The sequence below is a fragment of the Caloenas nicobarica genome, chromosome 18 (assembly GCF_036013445.1).
Source record: "Caloenas nicobarica isolate bCalNic1 chromosome 18, bCalNic1.hap1, whole genome shotgun sequence".
NCBI lineage: Eukaryota > Metazoa > Chordata > Aves > Columbiformes > Columbidae > Caloenas > Caloenas nicobarica.
The window spans coordinates 4,371,053-4,389,754 of record NC_088262.1 but is presented as its reverse complement, the minus strand read 5'-3'; the positions used below and the strand labels follow the sequence as shown (position 1 = coordinate 4,389,754).

The 18,702-nt window shown below is 41.9% G+C and overlaps 1 protein-coding gene across 1 annotated transcript in view; it reads left to right on the top strand.

Moving 5' to 3' along the window:
* Positions 1–7,859, top strand: part of ANKFN1 (ankyrin repeat and fibronectin type III domain containing 1) — a 56,668-nt gene extending 48,809 nt beyond the window's left edge. The window contains exons 17-19 of the mRNA XM_065648015.1: positions 2,988–3,154; positions 6,492–6,711; positions 7,066–7,859. Coding sequence (XP_065504087.1) covers positions 2,988–3,154; positions 6,492–6,711; positions 7,066–7,859 — 1,181 coding nt within the window. The remainder of the gene's footprint in view (positions 1–2,987; positions 3,155–6,491; positions 6,712–7,065) is intronic.
* Positions 7,860–18,702: the final 10,843 nt, after the last annotated feature.

Here is an 18,702-nt window from a genome sequence, read left to right as displayed (position 1 = left end):
CTGACTCCCTCACAACTTTGGGAAAGGTCTGAGTGGAGTTTCCCGCATGAGAGTCATCATTTTCCCTTCGATTCCTGGAAAAATGCGGGAAACTCAGTCCTACAGCTGTGGTGCAGGAAAAGCCTGCTACTGTGAAAAATGCCAAAGCACTGGACTTGAATCTGTTTCTTTAGGGAGCACATCTTGTGCTATAGCAGATTCAGCCCTCTTGTTCCATGGCATTGCTGACTGGGTAAGAATTCCCCAAAACAGAGTTTTCCAGCTGTCTCACAGAAGGCATAAGATGCTTTAGCTTCAAGGTCCTTTATTTCTCATTTCTTCTTCTTTGGTCCACAGGGAAAAGAAAGGTTCCACATAAAAGCAGCTCATAAAGACTTAATAGCTCTTTTAGAAATAATATTATAAGGACGGGGACTGCTGAGCCTTACACATCAGTCTCCTCTGTTTCCTTCTGGTCTGTAAAACTGGATATCTTTGTTTCCTCTGCCTCAGAAAAGAGAGAAAGATGTGAGCCAAAACTGAGAGAGTCAGTACACAAGGAGCCACTACAGAATAGGTCTCTCAGTGACATCTCAGGCATTTATGTGACACCTTTACCAGCACCATCCTATTTCCTATATATATATCATTGCTGAGTGCTGTTAGAGTCGCTAATGTAGGAGAACGGTGATTAGATGTTAATTCAGGTCCTACCAAGACTACATTTCTGCAGTCAAAACAGATCATCCAGCAACAACAATTTCATTTGGATCAGGCAGGAATATACGATTGTGTTTACTCCACATCAGCCAGAGGACACCAAGTGGTGCCTGTGACAACTTTAGGGGTTTTTTGCTGGTTTTGGGAGGACAAGTGACAGATGAGCTGCCATAAACCTTGGAATGGTACAGACAGACAATCCGTGAGCTGGCGTAGTCTGCCAAGGAAAAGTTACCCCTTCAAAGGCAAACTAACGTAATGGAACTAGAAGAGTTAGTTCGGTGCTTTGGGTAATATGGCCATGGCTGTAGTGCCCTTAAGTCAGACTTATTATCTTCTTGACATGCAATCCTGAAGTCTACAGTTAGACTCTGCGTATCACACATATCATTTCTCTATGAGAGGTGACTGCCGCGTTCACTGTGCAAATTAATGCATGAAGCAGATTCATCTCTGGCAAAATTAATCTCATCGCTAGAGGTTTTGCAGACTATTTAAGTCTCATTACGTGGCTCAGAGGGCAGGGGCAGGAATCATTCTCACTTCTGGGACATATTTTGCATCAGGCTGACAAAGCCGTAGACACTGAACAGCATGATGTGGTGCAGATAAACATGCAACAGGGTAATGTCTCAAAGGGCGTTCCGGGTGCAGACCTCTCTGTCAAGCGATGTTACTGCAGTGGGAAAACAGTTCATGGTGGAGAGAACAGTATGGAAAGCCAAATTTTACTTTTGAGTATTTTTTTATAAGTAAGCAATCATCTGGCCAAAGGCAGATGACATTTCTATATATCTTATTATATATGTACCCCTGATGTTCTATAAAGTGACTGTGATTCACATCTCAAATATTAGAAGCTTCCATTCCCCATTAGCTGGTGGCTACCAACTATATAATTGCATAACCACAAAAGACTACGTTGAAGTAACATTTGTTAAAGTAACATTAAAAGGTCTGAGTTAAAACCACAAAGGCTAGAAACTTCAGCACTGGAGCTGAAACCGCGACTGTAATTCAGTCAAGAGTCCACCACATATGGCATATATACTGTAAGACCACACACTGTTCAGAATAGATCCCTGCAATATCTAGGCATCGTTGGGAAACCAGAAGGTAGAATTCTTGCTTTCACTCTTTTTGTGGGATTTCTATGTTCAGATTAGGCCTTTACTGTTATGCTAATGACGTGTCCGTGATTGGATTTCTTAGTTTCAGAAATTCTCTGTTATTATTAACATGTTGTTTGCAAGAGATAAGTAGATATGTGACACCATTTTTATTTTTGCTTTAATATTTATGATAACAAGAATATATGCAATTTACACTTGAAACACCCTGAAAAATATCCTGCTACAATCCAGAAAAGTAGCAGCAGTCAGCCAGCTGGCATTCGCTGCTATAACAAGGTCGTGCTGTATGCTTGCATTTATTGAAGCACCAATGAATGGGGAAGTATTTCTTAAAACTTGTTCTCCCTCAGCAAGTTTCGTTCTGTCTGTACTGCAGTTCACAGAGATAACTGCTGAGTTTTGCCTGAGCAATTGCAGATTCTGGAAGAAGGTAGCTTTAAGCGGCTACGTACACTGTCATTTATGAAGCTCCATGGCACTTCAGCGTTTCTGTCTCTGTTACTAGTTACCTCTTTCAGAGGCAGCTCGAACCACCCTGTGCTACTCCAAAGCCAGATCACACATAGCAAGAGGTCACGTCTGAACCCTCTGTGTTACCCTTCTGCATGAGAGTTCAGAGGATGCTGTGTGATAACACCTAAAAATTTCGATTGTTTCACCCAAACCATGATATCACTGAAATACTTGTACTGCTGAGTCATTTACATTGAAGTTACTGAAGAGAAAGTTATCATTCTTTGAAATGATGCTTTCTTTCTGAAACACTCAATTAAAAAAAAAAAAGAGTTCCATTTTCCAGTCACGTCACTACTTTCTTGATAAAAGAAATTATGAGCTATAAAAGGCTCAGAAACAGCCTTTCTGATTAAAGCTATGAAGGGCATAATAGCCTCTGGAGTTGCATACTAAGGACCTGAGCATCCCTTCACTTAGATAAAAATTAGAAATTACTCTTTTGAAATCAGTGAAGTTACAATGTAAATCCAGTGTAAATGAGAGGAGAATTAGAGCCTGTATTATTTATTTCTAGCTTAAAGTTACCCATCCAGAGAGTTAGTAATTATATTTAATAAAATTTGTGTTCTGAAAGCTAAGGATTTCATATTTCATAACCAGAATATAACAATGTTTCCTTTGCATTTGGTCTTTTCACAGTTCATTTTTGCTGTTACAAGGAAAAATTTATAAGCCTGTATTGCCGCCTTTCTGCTGTCATAGAGCTGGACTCTCTGAAAACCCAGCAATCCCTAAGGGAAGCAATTTCAGACAGTGAAGTCGCTGCAGCCAAACAAAGACACCAGCAAGTTATAGACTACATACAGGTAAGAGTCTGTTTCTGACTATTCCAAGGAGATTTTTAAGGTGGCTTTTTAAAAAATTGCATAGGGCACTGTAATTTGAAATCTAAATGGAGAATTATTCACAGACATCATAAAAAGAGCAGTTGTATCAAAAATGCAGTTCTGGTTTTATGAAATTCAAACCCAGAACATGATTTCCTTAGTTGTTGCTTTTATACAAGGATTTTTATGGGTAAAATCAAATGACAGTTATACTAGACTTTTGTAAAGAAATGTGTCAGTCTGCTTGTAAAACTCCCTCCAATCTAATGTGAGGTAAGCTAGTCTCATGCTTGGGCATTCATTTGCGTATTAGTTTTTCTCTCTGTCTTTGTGAATTGAGGACATTTTTCACTATGATAAATTGCCATTTAGAAAAACTAAAATGAAAATTCAGGCTAGGTTGTGGAGACAATCTTTATCAACACTATCACAGTGAAGAAAGCAGCTCTGCGTTTAAAATGGCAAGCTAGCCCCAAAACCATCTGTAAGTCTGTCCAGCACGGTGCAGTGATACTGCTTCAGTGCTCCAATGCCGAAGGATCACAAGTGTTCTCATACTTCTATATCTTGCTTATTCTCTGCCTCTCACACTTATTTTCCTGTACTGTTCCCAGATCAGGACTTTACCTGCTCAGCTCAGGGGCCTTTGGACTACATCCCCTTGTGCAGCATAGCAAAGCCTGTCCTTTTGCAAACCGTTTTGGCAATTGGTTATTTATAGATAAAACTCATGGCCTTTGCAGAGTGTGTCTATGGACTGGGTTGTTCTGTCATTCTACAAGTGAGGTGCAGATAAGTTTGCAGCTCTATATTCTTGATGTTCAAGCAACCATCTTTTGGAATAGGAGTCAAGACAACCATTTATCACATTGATTATATGTTTGGCCCTCCATAATTTTGAACAAGATAATAATATTTCTGTTCCTCTTTGCTCTGAATTCAGATCCCCTTTGCCTTGTCCACTTTGGAGCTTTTGGCAACCTGTGGGAGGGCAGAGAGGAATGTTCCATTGTATTTTCATTGCTCAGCCACCTCCTTCCTTCTCATCTTCCCATTCTCACACTCAGAAAATCTAGCTTTTTCCCAGCATGCAGGAGAATTTGGAAAAAATTTTATCCTTCACATCAAAAATAAGTATATTTATATTAATATGTATACACTGTATAGACAGTGCTGTGTTCCTCTTCTCCAAACTGATTGACTCACATATACATGCTGGGAAAATATGGGAGAACATTTTAAACTTCAGTGTTTTGTGCTGAATTATTGTGACAGTGTATTAGCCTTGTCAGGTTTCCTCTCAGATGAAAACCAGCTGTATTCCACCTTTTGGCAAAAATATCTCAGCCCACCAGATACTGCAATCTTCAATGGTGACCACAAAACCGCAAGAGCATTTGTGTGATCATACATCTAAGGCAGTGCTGAAGTCACTACACAAACCAAACATTGTAATGAACAAGGGAGTCTATATAAATGCAGTTCTGAAAAGGAGTCACAGGGCAACTGAAAAGTAAAAATTAAAAAAACAAAACAAAACAAAACAGCAGAGTAGCAGATAAGGTACTTGGAGTCTTTACCACAGTGTTACACAGCAAGAAGAGAAACCTACAGACACTGAAATGAAAAGTGAAGTTAAATTTCAACTTACATAGCATAATGCTTCAAAGGTTCCTAAATTGTAAAAGAACCACAGTTTGTTAAAATGACTGGTCCATTATCCCAGGAGACACTGCAGAATGGCATCAGGGAGAAAACCAACGGGATTCGCATTTTATTAAACTGCACACGGTATAATTTTTGTTTGGGGTTGAGGGAGGGTCGCAGAAAGGAAATGTAAAATCTCCAAAATCAAATAGGTGAGACATTTGCTAACGGGCATTCTTTTCATGGAGCCACGCTGAAGTCTTGAAATGACGTAGGATTATGAATTAATCTCTGAACCATTTGCTATTCCTATCAGTGTATATTCTTAGTTCAAATTAACTCAGTGGCAAGGCTTGCACTGACATCATTGGAGTTGGGATTTCACCTTTACAGAAAAATGGCCATACTAGGTCAAAACAAAGATCCATCTATCCAGCTATCCTGTCTTGAACACAGCTCATCAAGAACTACCCTAGCTAATCTGGCATCTACAGTATCCTTTGGCAATAAATTTCACACTTTGAATGTGCATTTCGTGAAGTATCTCCAGCTAAGAGTAGGTGCTGCAGAACTCGTCCTAGAATATATGAGTCTGCAGTCTCCTTTTCATGGATCCTGCTGTTACTTCCCTGTTTGACAACACTCGCTGCGAAGTACCCACTCATTGTGCCTTCCCATTTTCCGACCCAGGGCTCTCACCCCACATTCTTGCAGAATGTACCTTGTGTAACTGCAAAGCAGTTTCCCGTAAGCACTGCAATATTAATATTAAGGATCACTTATTTAAATGCAGAATCTTCTGTAAGAAGAGAAGTAGAAGGGAAGTTCTAGAGAGGACACTGCAGCAGAAGGACATTATACTCACAGCTACTGCCATGTGCTGCTTGCTGCAACGTTTGCTCAGTCATCAAAGATCTTGAATTGCTTGAAGATGTTTAAAGTGTTCCATTATCAAAAGACTCTCAAGACCCGCGTTAAACAGCATCTTTCCTCTCTGCATAGACAACTAAAGCTCTATCCTGCTATTGATTTAGGCACTTGTCTCTTATTGGCATCAACGGGCATGTGTTAGAACTGTCTTAGTGTAGATTTATACTATTACAATGCATGCAGACCAAAACGATGATAAGTGAGAAAACCTGCAGTTTGGCTTGTAGCTGTACTTCAGCCCTCCATGTATGTATATTCTTCCACATGTATGTACATTCTTCTGTCAAAAACTACATTTGATCTGAGCAGTCTGCTTTTGAACATAATCCTGGGTTTGCAAGGATGCTCAAGAAGTCTTGCCTTCATTCCAGTTCAGCATGAAACCAGCTTTCAAGTGTGGTACAAAATTGATCTAATTTTTAACTCCATCAAAAGACAATTTTCATTTTCTTTCTGTGTCAGAGTTTAGGCCTGGATCCACCCCTCGTAACCACAGGTTCTTAATTGAGGTATCTAATTTGAGAGTCTGGTGGCCCCAAGCAGCCTCTGCAGTGGTGGAGGAGAACAAGCACCGGACGAAAGGCAGTTCAGACCACCTAAATCTGAAGTGTCCTGTCAGGGGATCCTGCTTCTCTCTGTTGGCAGTGACTACGCACCTACTTGAGCACTTGAAGAAAGTACACACGTAAAATTAATATACAGACTTAACTGTGCTTTTTCACCATTTTTTTCTCTACAGCAAATTGATGAGATCTGGAGGGAAATGCGATGGATCACAGAAGCACTGCAGTATGCAAGATACAAGCAGCCAGCAGCTGGCCTTCCCATAAAGAAGCTTGTGGATCTTTCAGAAGAGCACTCTCAAAAGAAAATCAGTTCGACCTCTTCCCATCTAGACTGTCTTCCTTCACCTCCCCCTTCACCTGAGGCTAGAATCCAGAGGACAAAAGCTGTGAGTGGTAAGAGAATTTTTCTTTGTTCATGAAGCAAAATCCTTGAACTCACTTTTAATTATAACAGTTCTTGTATGTCTTTTTATAAAATGTCTTTTCAGAACTTACTCCCAATTCAAATTCTTCCCTGTACTTAATATAATAAATTAATCCTTTTTGCTTTTCCTAATTCTACCACCACCTCTCTAACACACCTGTAAACCTTCCTACTTTCTTTGCTGTCACCTACGCCCATGGACAATTTCACAGAGGAAACACACAAACATTTACAGAATTGTAGATTTGATTCTAAATTAAGAAAAAAAACCCAACATACTCTGCTGTGCTTGTCTTCTGAGTGTTAATCAGTTCTCTTTGCAGATTCCCAGCCCTGCTCAGATGAAGAAGGCTGCTCTGAAGTATTCCTTCCAACTGACAGTGACTACGACTCCAGCGATGCATTAAGCCCCAGAGAATTAGACCTGATTTACTCCTCCTCACATGACATATCCCAACAGGCAGGCAGTGGCCTGGGTGGCAGCGCACCTGATGTTCTCCAAGTCCATGACATGAAGCCTTGCCTAACACTGAAAGAAGGCCTGACAGAGTGTAGTGCCTTTGATACTAATGCTGACTGTTGCACAGAGCATATAAGCAATCTAACAATGTCAAGGCTTACATCGAAAAGCATAGACAAGTCTCCTAGCTCCAAGCAACCATTGAGCTTTTTAGGGAAAAAAAAGCTAGGGAAACATCAACACTACAACTACTTCAGCCGGCATCATCGTTGGCTACGTGTGCACAGCGAGACGCAGTCTGGCTCTCTGTCTGAAGGCGTGTATACTCAGCATCTCATGAGATCTTCAGATTTATCTCAAGAACCTACCTCCAGTGAGCAGTTAAATATTCCCATCAATGGGTCTCGGAGCACTTTCTTACCTCATGCATCCAGCCTTCCAGAAGATGGGAAAGGCAAGTATGAGGAATCAAGGCAGAATGTCCATAGGATACATGTGGAGCCTTATAAAACATTTCTGGGTGAAGAGGGCAAGTCCTGGGCAATGAGCACACAGTCTGTAGAACACACGGACGTGCACAACGCTATGCAACAGATAAGAGGTTCAGATGACCAGTCGTGTTCTGCTGTCTCTGAAGTCTTCAGCAGCACGCTCTAACAGACTTCTGCATTGCTTCCCTTTGCTCCACAACGAGATAGTCAGCATTATGCACATAGGGCCGTACTTTCAAAACCTCCTGTAAAAATCCAGCTCCTGAAATGGCAACTCATGCCATTCAGAAGAATCCTGATCTTTTGACTTCATTGCCAGATTTCTGGTCTTACAGGAGCGCCTGTCATGATGCAAACATTATTATTGGCATCTGCAGTCTTGCAGGTTAAGTCGTAACAGTCACCACAGAACAGAACAATCTGTGGCTGCAAATCTAGTAATGAGGTTTTGCAGTTCTCTTGATTTCCATATATATATATATGAGCATGCAAAATTTTAAGCATGAGTGGTTCTGCCTGCAAGTTAGCAGAAACTGTAACATCTTTGGTGTCGTCATGTTAGGACTGTGTCCTAAACTTCTATTAACCTGTTTTCCACCATTTCCTATAATTTTTTCTACTTCTCAGCCTTCTTGAATGGATTTAGGTTGCAAACTAAAGTGGTAACTGGTCTAGTAAGGCAGTTAACCCAGAGTTTCTAGCCCCTTACAGAGAAACGAAAATTATTTCAATACCTAGAAAATGCAGTATGCACCATCTCTGAGTGCTGCCAGAGCCTGAGCCAATTATCACAATGTTCATGGGGGGTGGGGGGGTGGGGGGGTAATAGCTTAGATTTCAAATTATGTAAGTAGCAAGTTATTTTAAAAGCTTAGGGAGTGAACCTTTGAGGTCAAGAGCAGGCAGAATGAGGCCAAGTTCTGAGGAAATAATACGCAGGGTCTAAGTGAGATTGAAGCAAAGCTTGGTCTTTTCTTCTGCCCACCACACAGGAACACATTTGTCTATGTTGGCAGCACTCTCATACACGCATTGGAAAGAAATGCCCCTGCTTTTGTTCCTGAATATCCACTGTAAACTTTGGAGGTATTTGATCACCATGTCCAAAATTGGGATATTCTAGCAATTCAGATTAGGGAAATTTGGGGTGCAGTCTGAACCCAAGATTTTTTATTTGGGCCACCAATAAATAGTAATATCACATGGAGGGTGGGAGGTGGTGTTTTAGCATGTTGTATTTGTCTAAAGGCAGACCACAGTGAGTCATGATTACATCCTTTGCAAACAGAATAAGACTTCTAGTACTACAGAAGATGATCTCAAAAATTACATCTGTATTAATGAGAACCATAACATTTAAGTCACTAAGAAATGAAATAATGTGGAGAGAAACCACAGCTGTTGCACAAGCTTTAATTTTTCTTAAACAGTTCTTGAAGTTTAATTTTATGGGCCACATTCCTGCTGGTTAAATTCCCTCACTCCATGTTTGTGCAGCCTTCTACCTTTCAATTTTTCAGCCTCCAGGTGGATACATTCTAAGGCCTCCAATAAAGAGATTTGAGTTAAATAGTTGAGTTTACAAGTCCTTGAGGTAGAGGTAAGGATTTGGGCCCGTGATCTGTGGTCCTTATTAAAATAGCACTTCCATAACTCCACTGCTATTAAAATCCCTGTGAACTCAATCCATAAATTCAAAAATAAATGTTATTCACTATTTTATGCCTGGTCAGTATGTGGAAGCCAAGAAGAGTCTTTGCAGTGATACAAGGGCAAAAACTTTCTATAAGGGATTTACATTTGTAGCTTCTCTTTTGGGGAGAGGGAAGTTAACTTTTTGCACTTAAAATATTCATTCATTACCTGATCCAAAGCTCAGTGAGGATGGAAAGACTTCCATTCACTTCCACAGGCTCAGAATGAGACCCAGACTGAAAATTCCTGTGGGTGAGAAGATGCGGGAGGGAGCAGAAGTGTCAGTGCCAATTTGCAGCTAGAAGGACATACATTGTGTGTTTTATACCACATGGAACTGCATGGGGAAAACCTGACTCACACACCACAGCACCAAACAGTGATGTTCTACTGTCACTGAAGGCAGTAACAGTTTGTTACATTAGATTATGTTCATTAGCAGAAGTCTTGTCACCAGGGAGAGCCAGAACAACGTAATGCTCATATACAGAAGTCACAATAATTTACATTGTTTTCTATTATACAGCACCTAGTCCAGGCTCCTCTAATCTCTTTAGCCTCTAAGTAAAACTGCCATAAAACTGTCCATTAAAGAATAAAAATAACGATATGCTGAGGCCATATGTTTTTGCAGGAAGTGACGAGATAAAACAAGATGTTCCTAAATGAAACCCACCTTGCTTTGCTTTGGCTCTTCAGGAACAGCGAGGGCAAGAAGTAGCAAAATCTACAGCAGCACAGGTACACACTCCTGGTTAGATAAGGATGTAAAAATCTGTTATCTGCTCCTGCTGCTGGACTTTTCCAGAAGCACTTATGTATCTAATAAAGAGCTGGATTGCTGGATTCTTTACTGGTAGAAAGGGCTTGACTACATCGTAATCTTCTGTGCTAAGATGGAATTTGACTCTGGGAATGCAAATGCCAGCCACAATCTACCCCATCTTGATTTTGCCGTTGTTATATGGAAGCAGTGTTTATGTGATGGCCAGCATGCCTCCTTGATCCACTTACCTCTAGACTGAGGTTCTTCCACATACTATAGGAGTGAAACTAGTAATCGATAGTTCTGACTTTAAATACTTCTGGTTATAAAGCACTGATTTATCTTTCGGTAGAAATATGCGTTCGTTGTTCAAAACTGTTATCACTACCTATTCAGTGGGTGACAGAGTAAAGCGGCTCCTTAAAAGAGGAGTCATGAACACCCGAAGATAAATAAATAGTAGAAAGCAGTGCCTTTCAAGCACTGTCACAATACTTATCATAATTCTGCTGTTCTCTTAGGAAGATCACTCACACTTTTTAACAAGCAAATACAGCAATTCAGAAGAATCCTGCAAAATACAGCACAGTTATCCTCCTTCCATAATGGCACGAGTGACTCTTCTGAGCAGAGCTTAGAGTAAAGGCTCACAGTCAGGAATCAAATTAAAATTAGGAACTCAGACCTTTGCTTTAATTACCAGGAACACTTTCTCCAGGTTGAGCTAGAGTGCCCCTCCAAGGATTCTTGCACGGAAACGGGAAATGCTGTGGCTCAGAGCCCACGGCCACGAGAATTCCATCACCCAGCAGGCAGCTCGTTCCAATGAGTCCGTGCTCACTTAGATCAGCTGAAGTTCTGCTCTAAAATGGGTACTTAGGCTTTGCAAACTTCTGGATATCTCTCACTCATATATCTTGCCACAGAACCTTTTTCCTGCATTTTTCAGGGAGTATATTTTCAACTGGGCTGAACCCAGTGCCTCCTATTTCTAGGCATGACTTGGACTGGCTAGAAAAGAATATAGTGCTTAAATATTATGGCTCCAAAGGAAAAAAAAAAGAAGTGGACCATTTCTCCTATGGTCTAAAACTTTACTGTTTCTGCTGGTAGGAAGCAACATATAGGTAAACTGCAATGTTTACGCTCAAAATTCTTTGCAAGAAGGCAGTTTGCCTCAAGAAACCCGTGACTCAAGCGTTTATTTCCCATGCTCGTATTGTTTTTTCTTTGCCTTTAGATATTAATTAACAATTGGATTTTCTGTACAGTGAGAGCACACACAGAGAAGTCTATAAACTAATATTTTTAAATGCAGACATTAAAGGGAGAGGGGGAAGATGGAATATTTTATCCTGAACTTTTATGTTTAGAGTGTTTTGGAAAGAGATGTTGCATCTTTAAACTCCCTGTGGTATAAAGAAATGCATTAAGTTGCTGGTCAACTCTTTTAAGGTGTTTAAATGCATGGCTCATGACTGTTATGTAAAACTTCAATACAGCCTTACAAACAACAAGGGTACAGTGTATTTGAAAATATGGTATACAGCTTGGAAACTTACTCTGAATTTCTCCGAGGTGTTGAACTTTGCCATCAGCAAAAAGTATTTTTAGTAAGGAGGCCTTGAATTTTCAGACAACAGAGATTTCATCAGGTTGGGTCTCTGATTTTTCCACTAGAGAAAAACATTAAATAGCTAGAATACTCTATTTGCAAGTATAATTTCTCTTTTGATTCCATGAAGTAGAATTGATAAGGCTAAATGACGCCCAGAAGTGAGAAGCAGAGCTGTTGGCCCAGTCCATTCTTCCCCAAACCCAAGCAACACTCCCCAAAGGGCCGAGCGCGTTTGGGCCGGTAGCTCATTCCTGTTCTGTGCAGGCACCACCCGCGGCCCCTCTGCTGCTGAGGAGCCGTTTGCAGAGTCCTGAGGAGCCGTTTTGTTGATTTGACCTGGCCCTGTACATCACTGAAAGCTCTACAGATCCTACCGGCTCCGAGATCTCTCTCCCAGTACAAGCTGTCTCTCATACTGAGTTTTTGGGGTGCAAGAAGAGCCAGGCTAGAGCACCTTCCTCAGCCTTGTGGTACCACAGCATCTTGGGCAAGATTTAGCCTTTAAACCAGTCATCCCAAAATATGGTAATGTCTTACTAAGCTTGTTAGTCACTAAGCTACTGAAAACCTCCTATTTTGCTGCCTAAATAATAGGAATAGATTGTTTATGTTTTTTGTTATTTTCATTTTATTTCTTGGAAAAGCTATGTGCAATTGATCTAACACTAGAAGAAGTGACTGGCGTAGCACTAATCTACCTTGTTACTGTGAACTGTAGTAATTTATTGAGCAGACTTCAAGCTAAATATACAGACTTTTGTGGTTTACCTTCTATAAAGGTCAGTTTGGGCCCAATCCTGCTGTCCTTGGACCTCATTCCAGGTTCTTTTGCACCAGTGTAAATCAAGAGTAGTTCCACCAACGCTGCGACAGGTATTACCTCGTATAAAACACCGTCCCTCCACTTGCTCCCCATGCTGAGGGTCTGGACCAGCAGAGTCATCATGAAAACAACGCATTTATGCTGGTGTAAAAAACGTGACGTGTCAGGAAGACAAAAGGGTTTTTATGTCATGGGATATTCCCCTGGAGGTCACAGGGAGCGTTGTCGGAGCCGGGCTCAGAGAGCGAGCCCACCACGCTGCAGTGTCGCAGCTGTACTGGGGGACACGTCCCGCATAATTTATTGCTATGTTTTATAACAGGGACCAAATTTCTCACTCGTATTATGCAGACGAATCCCCTACTGAACGCAATGGCAGTTCCAGTTGTTTCGCTGATAAACATGAAGACTGTTTAGGGTTATTGGGGACTTGGGGGAGGGGAAAAGGGGTGGTTTGGTTTTTTTCCCCTCAGAGAAAAAGTAATTTAAGTGAAATGTGAAAGGCAGTGTTTAATTGCTTCCTGCCTTGTTTGTACATAGCAATTTGGCTGTTTATTGGTTGTCTTTGTTCAGATTTTTATTGTAACTTGTTGCTATATATGCAACCAAGCGTATGTTAAAGTTTAAACTTTGGTACATAATAATGCACAATTTAATGTGCTTTAAAACTTTGTAAATACATAGGTGAACAATGTATGCTGTGCTAACTGTGATCTTGAGACTTGACACAACAATATTTTCATGCATATGTACCTGCAAATGGTTTGAAAATAGCAAAATATATATTGAGGATGGCCATGAGCCAAGAGTAAATGAGTGCCGTATGACTCATGCTTCTTTAATAATTCCTGAAAGAGGCATGTATAGTACATAAAATAGACAATAAAAATAATTTTCAAGACTACAAATATTTTTTATAACTTCAGATATTAAATACTATTTTAGAAAAAAGATTGGTTGGTAAAAGAAATCTTCGGTTTATCCAAGTGAATCGTTGTCATAAAAATGTTCTTAACATAGATTTTTTGTTTGATCTAATATCATAGAAACCTAGCTCTTTTCAGATGTAGAAGACCTGAAGTGCTCTTGCATTCTTACAACTCCTGTGATCTTCTAAAATGATGTACTTCAAGTCTTCTCCCTTATTAACAAAAAAATGCTAGTTTATCCATTCACGTAATCCTCAATACCATGTGTATTTGTGAAGGATCCTTAAAATGTGTGTTTTGAAATCCGTTCTATCTGACCATCATCAGGTACCTACGGATGTGAGCTTCACAATCCATGGAAATCTGAACGTAATTTGTGGTTTTCTCTGAATTCTTTTATTTTTATTGGAAAGTGACTTTTTCTAAGGCCAAGCTTTCAAACATGGTCTCCAAATTTTTATTTTGGTCTACATATTCAGAAACCTAAATGAAATAGGCACAGCTTCCACAGTTCAGGAGTAAAAATAACCTCCCATCCAAGCCAGCAGAAATTGAAATTCAATTTATATAAATGTAAATGCCTTAATACAGAAGTGATATCTGGGTAGTCAGATTTGAAGTGGTATCTTTCTAACCTGTGTGTTACAAGTGCAGAAGCTGCTGGCATCCAAGCATCTTTGAATCAAAGCAGAAAACAGAATAAACAGCATAAAAACCAGAAGAAGTGTGTGCAGTGACAGACGGAACCCGCTGTGCGGTTCTGAGGTCCAGCCTGGCTTCCAAGCCACGTTGTAAACACACTGTACGTGAGTACGTATAATCTGCTTGGAGTCGAGAAACACCCCAGGTACACCCGCTGAGTATACCTTATAACAGTGAAACACACTCTCCTGTGGCGATTCCTCTGTTTTTCACATGGACTTGCGCACAGAAAAGCATGGTGACATTTCTAATGTAGTGTAAAATGGGGTCACTGCATTTAGGCAAGAGAAATCAGAACAAATCCGTGTTGAATGCTGAGTGAAACGGGAAGGACTCTGCTTTGGGTCGCTGTTTACCTCGCTTCAGAGATGGACAGGTTGCTGAATGTATTTGAACTATCTCACTGTCTGAGCCTCTCCACATTTCACGTACTGTTCTCCCTTTTGTACAGATAATGCCGTAACTGGAATAAGTGACATGCCCAAGGTCACACAGAGAGCTTGTGACAGAGAGGGACACAATTTTCTGTCTGGCATCCTTACAACATCATCAGTCGATTATCCATAGCTTGTGCACAAGTATATATGGTGATGTAAAGGGTGACAAATGTCTGTATTTCAGCCATGACATGCCAACTCATTGCAGGCTTCAGAGCAACAGCATCCTACTGGTGTATCTGTGGATCTTTCCACACATGGGAAATATTTGAACCAAAACGCAGCCAAAGTGCAGTTAAGCAGCAGAGCAAAATAAGTCTTAAAATGCAAGATAAAAAGTGACTGTCAGTCATTTCTGCTTTCTTGATTCTTAATTTCAAAACATTAAGAATGTTACCACATTTACTAAGTTAGTAAAAGAAAAAAAAAAACAAATGCGAGTAATTAGTCATGTACAGTAAGTTAAGAAATTAACTAGAAACAACGCCTCAAGGCAAAGAAGGATTTTTGTGTGCATGTACTTGAAGTACTTTGGTGCATTTTTGCATGTACCATGCATTTTTTAGGGCCTAGTTGTTCGTATGTTTTGCTTGCCCCAAGCTGCGATTTCTTCTTCATATAAGAAGATAAACAGGTGAACAGTGCACTTCTTGCAGACCTTTACAACAAGTTCGCCATGGTTCCTTGAAGGACAGTGCTGGTTTATAATTGCCTCTGTGTTCTACGCTGTTTTACTGAAATGCTTTTGAACCAACTGGAAAGAAGTTCACAAACTCTTACAGGCATGTTTTTGACTCATTCTTCTCACAGCAAAAGAACCATTTCACTGCTCCATTCAAATGTATTAACTTATAGAAACTGTCATCTCTCTCAGCAAACTGTTAACTTATTTTTTAATTCTGTCTTTAAATAAAAGCTTTGGGTTTGATTTGGGTTCTTTCTTTGTTTCGCAGACACAGAAAATCTCTATTAATAAGCTTCGCTGTTCTATTCCCCAGACTGCTGGTTTCGAACTCTCTGTTCAAACAAATACATGTTAATTAAGAAAGAGGTTATTAAAAATGTTTCTATTTTCTTTGTTTCAAATTTCTATTTAAATTAATAAAATGACACAGGTAAATTAGGATGACTGCTTCTTACCAGTGTGACTGACAGATCTAATTATTCTGATTTTCCCGTCCATCCTTATTATAATGCAGGAAAAAAATTCAGATAGAATTCTCCCCTCTGCTATTCACATACACACTCAGTTACAGAGGAAAAATGGTAAACTGAGCTGCAATCTTTGAGCTCTATAAACTAATACTAAAGTAAATTTAAAGACAAAACAGCCTTTTATACCAGTAAATATAAATGCCTTGGTTTGGAAATACTGAAATCACTGAATTTGGTGATACGGGCTTTTTTTTTACTGAATCAATGTGGTATTTGCAAAAATAAATTATTTTGAAATTTCAACCAAATTATATTTTTCGGGGGGAGGAAAGGTTTTGTCCAGCACTGTTTGTAATCACTTTCTAAAGATCCTGAGGCAAAACATTTCAAGTGTGAATCCCTTCATTAGGTGGTGATAGAGAAATAAATCCGTAATAGACGGCTGGGTTGAAACACCTTCTGTAAGAAATGCCAACATCTGCCACTGCTGTTCATTTTTGTGGTACTTGGGAGTGTTTCTCACTTCTGAAAATCAGGCATTTTGTTTAAGCGCTTAACATTAGTGGCACATGTACGAGAACGTGGCTCTAGCTCCCCTCAGCTGTGATCATTTCTGGACCACAAAAGATTTTGCCACCTACATGGGGGTTCTTCACAAGAACCTGCGCGGCCTTCGCCTTTTCCCATATTGTTTTTTAAAATGTTAGAGACCGAAAAACACTGTGTTTGGGGGTTTTTTGCTTATCATCTTTTCTTCCCCAAAATGGTCACAGAAAGGAGCTAAATCAGAACTTGGGCTTGAATAGTTTAACGCTCGATTCTCACGGCTACGGATGCTTTGAACTCGGCCCCAGCAGAACGAGGATTTTTTTCGCGCTTTCTTCTGGGGGACACTTGCCCCGTCCCCCTTCTGCGCCTTGTGGTTTCATTCTGATCCCCTGCTCTCTTGTGGCTCCATCCTGATCCCTCTTTTCCTCGAGTCTGAGTCACAAGAGCAATAACCCTGCCTGCTTCGACCGCCTCAGTGCCTCAGCTGTTCGGGTAAAGCCCACGCTCCCTGGGGACTCACGTTTGAGCACAACCCCCGGATTGTCAGGGCTCTGGCTGGCCGTGCTGCCGAGGGGACAGTCTAAGGCTCTATTTTAATCTTCTGGAGTCCGGCCAAACGCTGGAACGGAGCTGCCAGCACGAGGGGGGCCCTCCTGCTCACTGCGCCTGACCTCCCATCAGGAGAGGTGCTGGTGTGTTCCTTCTCAAACTACTGGGGCTCTTTCATTGCGCCTGACCTCCCATCACGAGTGCTACCAGGGACCCAGCGTCGACTACTGGGGGCTTAACCCTGGCACGGATCCAGCACGCGAGCTCCACGCCACTCGTCTCCAGATGTAAGATGCACCAAGTGTAAACCCACACGCCTCAGGCTCAGCTGGAGGGGACTGTTTCGGGTACTTTGTAAAAGCAGCCATGGAGCGCCGCCGATGCCTTGCTCTGTCTTACAGAGCCGGACAGACCCCCACATGGTTTTCAGCGGCTTCTTATCTTTTTATTTGGGCAGATGTGTGTAAGCAGCATTTTGCATGTGTTCACAGTCCCAGGCTGAATCCGTTCTCCTGCAGCTTGGCTGCAGATACGGGCTCCTGTTGGGAGCAGTATCAGCTCCACACCTGTCCCCACAGACAGTAATTGGGTAAATCAGACCTGGCTGTGCTGTGGGCCTCAGGGAGGATGCCCGTAAACAACTGCAAAGCACAGAGTGTGCCTCACCCTCGCCTGGATACCCAGAGACGTGAATTTTACAACAGACGGTTGCAGAAGTCAGCAGTGCAGCTCAGTCGTGCTGGTTGTTGCTGCTCAGCTTTGCAGATCTCTCCTTCACTGCAGGCAGCAAATACAGCGGCCGTCTCCTCCTGCCCTGCACCCTGCTTTGCTCAGGGTGCTGGGATGTCAGCTGAAGCCCATCCTGTGCACCCTTGATGCCACCAAGCTCTGAGCTGGCATCTAACTTATTAGCAACCTCCTACGCTTTTTTTTTACGTTTGCTGCGTATCATAACCAACCGCATCACCCTAACCCGTCTTGCAACATTACTGAGTGGTTTTTGTTGAAAGAAATGTATATTTACCAGCCTAAGTCAGTACATCCTTATTAACTCCGTTACTTTGCTACTACATTGCACATCAGCTCCACAGGTTTACGCCTCAGTGGCCCGAAGCCCCGGGTGCCGCTGCAGCCACCGAGCACCCAGCGGCCGGACAAAGCTTTGTCCCCCGGCGGGCCAGGCGAGGCTCTCGGTGCAGCCACACGCTGCCTGCGCTGCCCGAATGTCCCGAGTGTCCCCAATGTCCCACCTGTGCCCGCCGGGGGACAAAGCTGAGCTCAGCCCCAGTGTGCTGAGCGGGCTTTGCGGGGCACAGGAGAGGAGAATTATCCGAGCACCCATAAACGAGTGGGATGAAAACAAGGCTCAGGTGTTCCCCACAGCCCCCGGCCCCTGAGCTGCAACGAGACAGCAGGTCTGTGCTTCAGCCACGACGCTGAGCTCAGCCTGTGTGGATCGCCTCCTCTGCACCAAACAGCGAAGGCCGCTGCTGCCTCTCAGGTATGTGTTGGTTTTGGTGGTCTGAGGTGACTGGGGGGGCCCTGAGGGTGATGGGGGCTGTGACAGAAGCGGGTTGGGGCTTGACCCACAGAGTCACGGCTGGTCTGAGCCTCCCGAGCTACTGCCATCACCACCTGCCTTGTGCTAAAACCCCCAAAACCAGAGATCTGCGTGATGCCTTAGAAAACCTGTCCAGCTTTTCAAATCAAAAGGGGTTGAAAAGTGCTGCTCTGAGTCACGAGGAAACACCTGATGTGCAAAAACACGCGGGCGTGGGTGCGCACG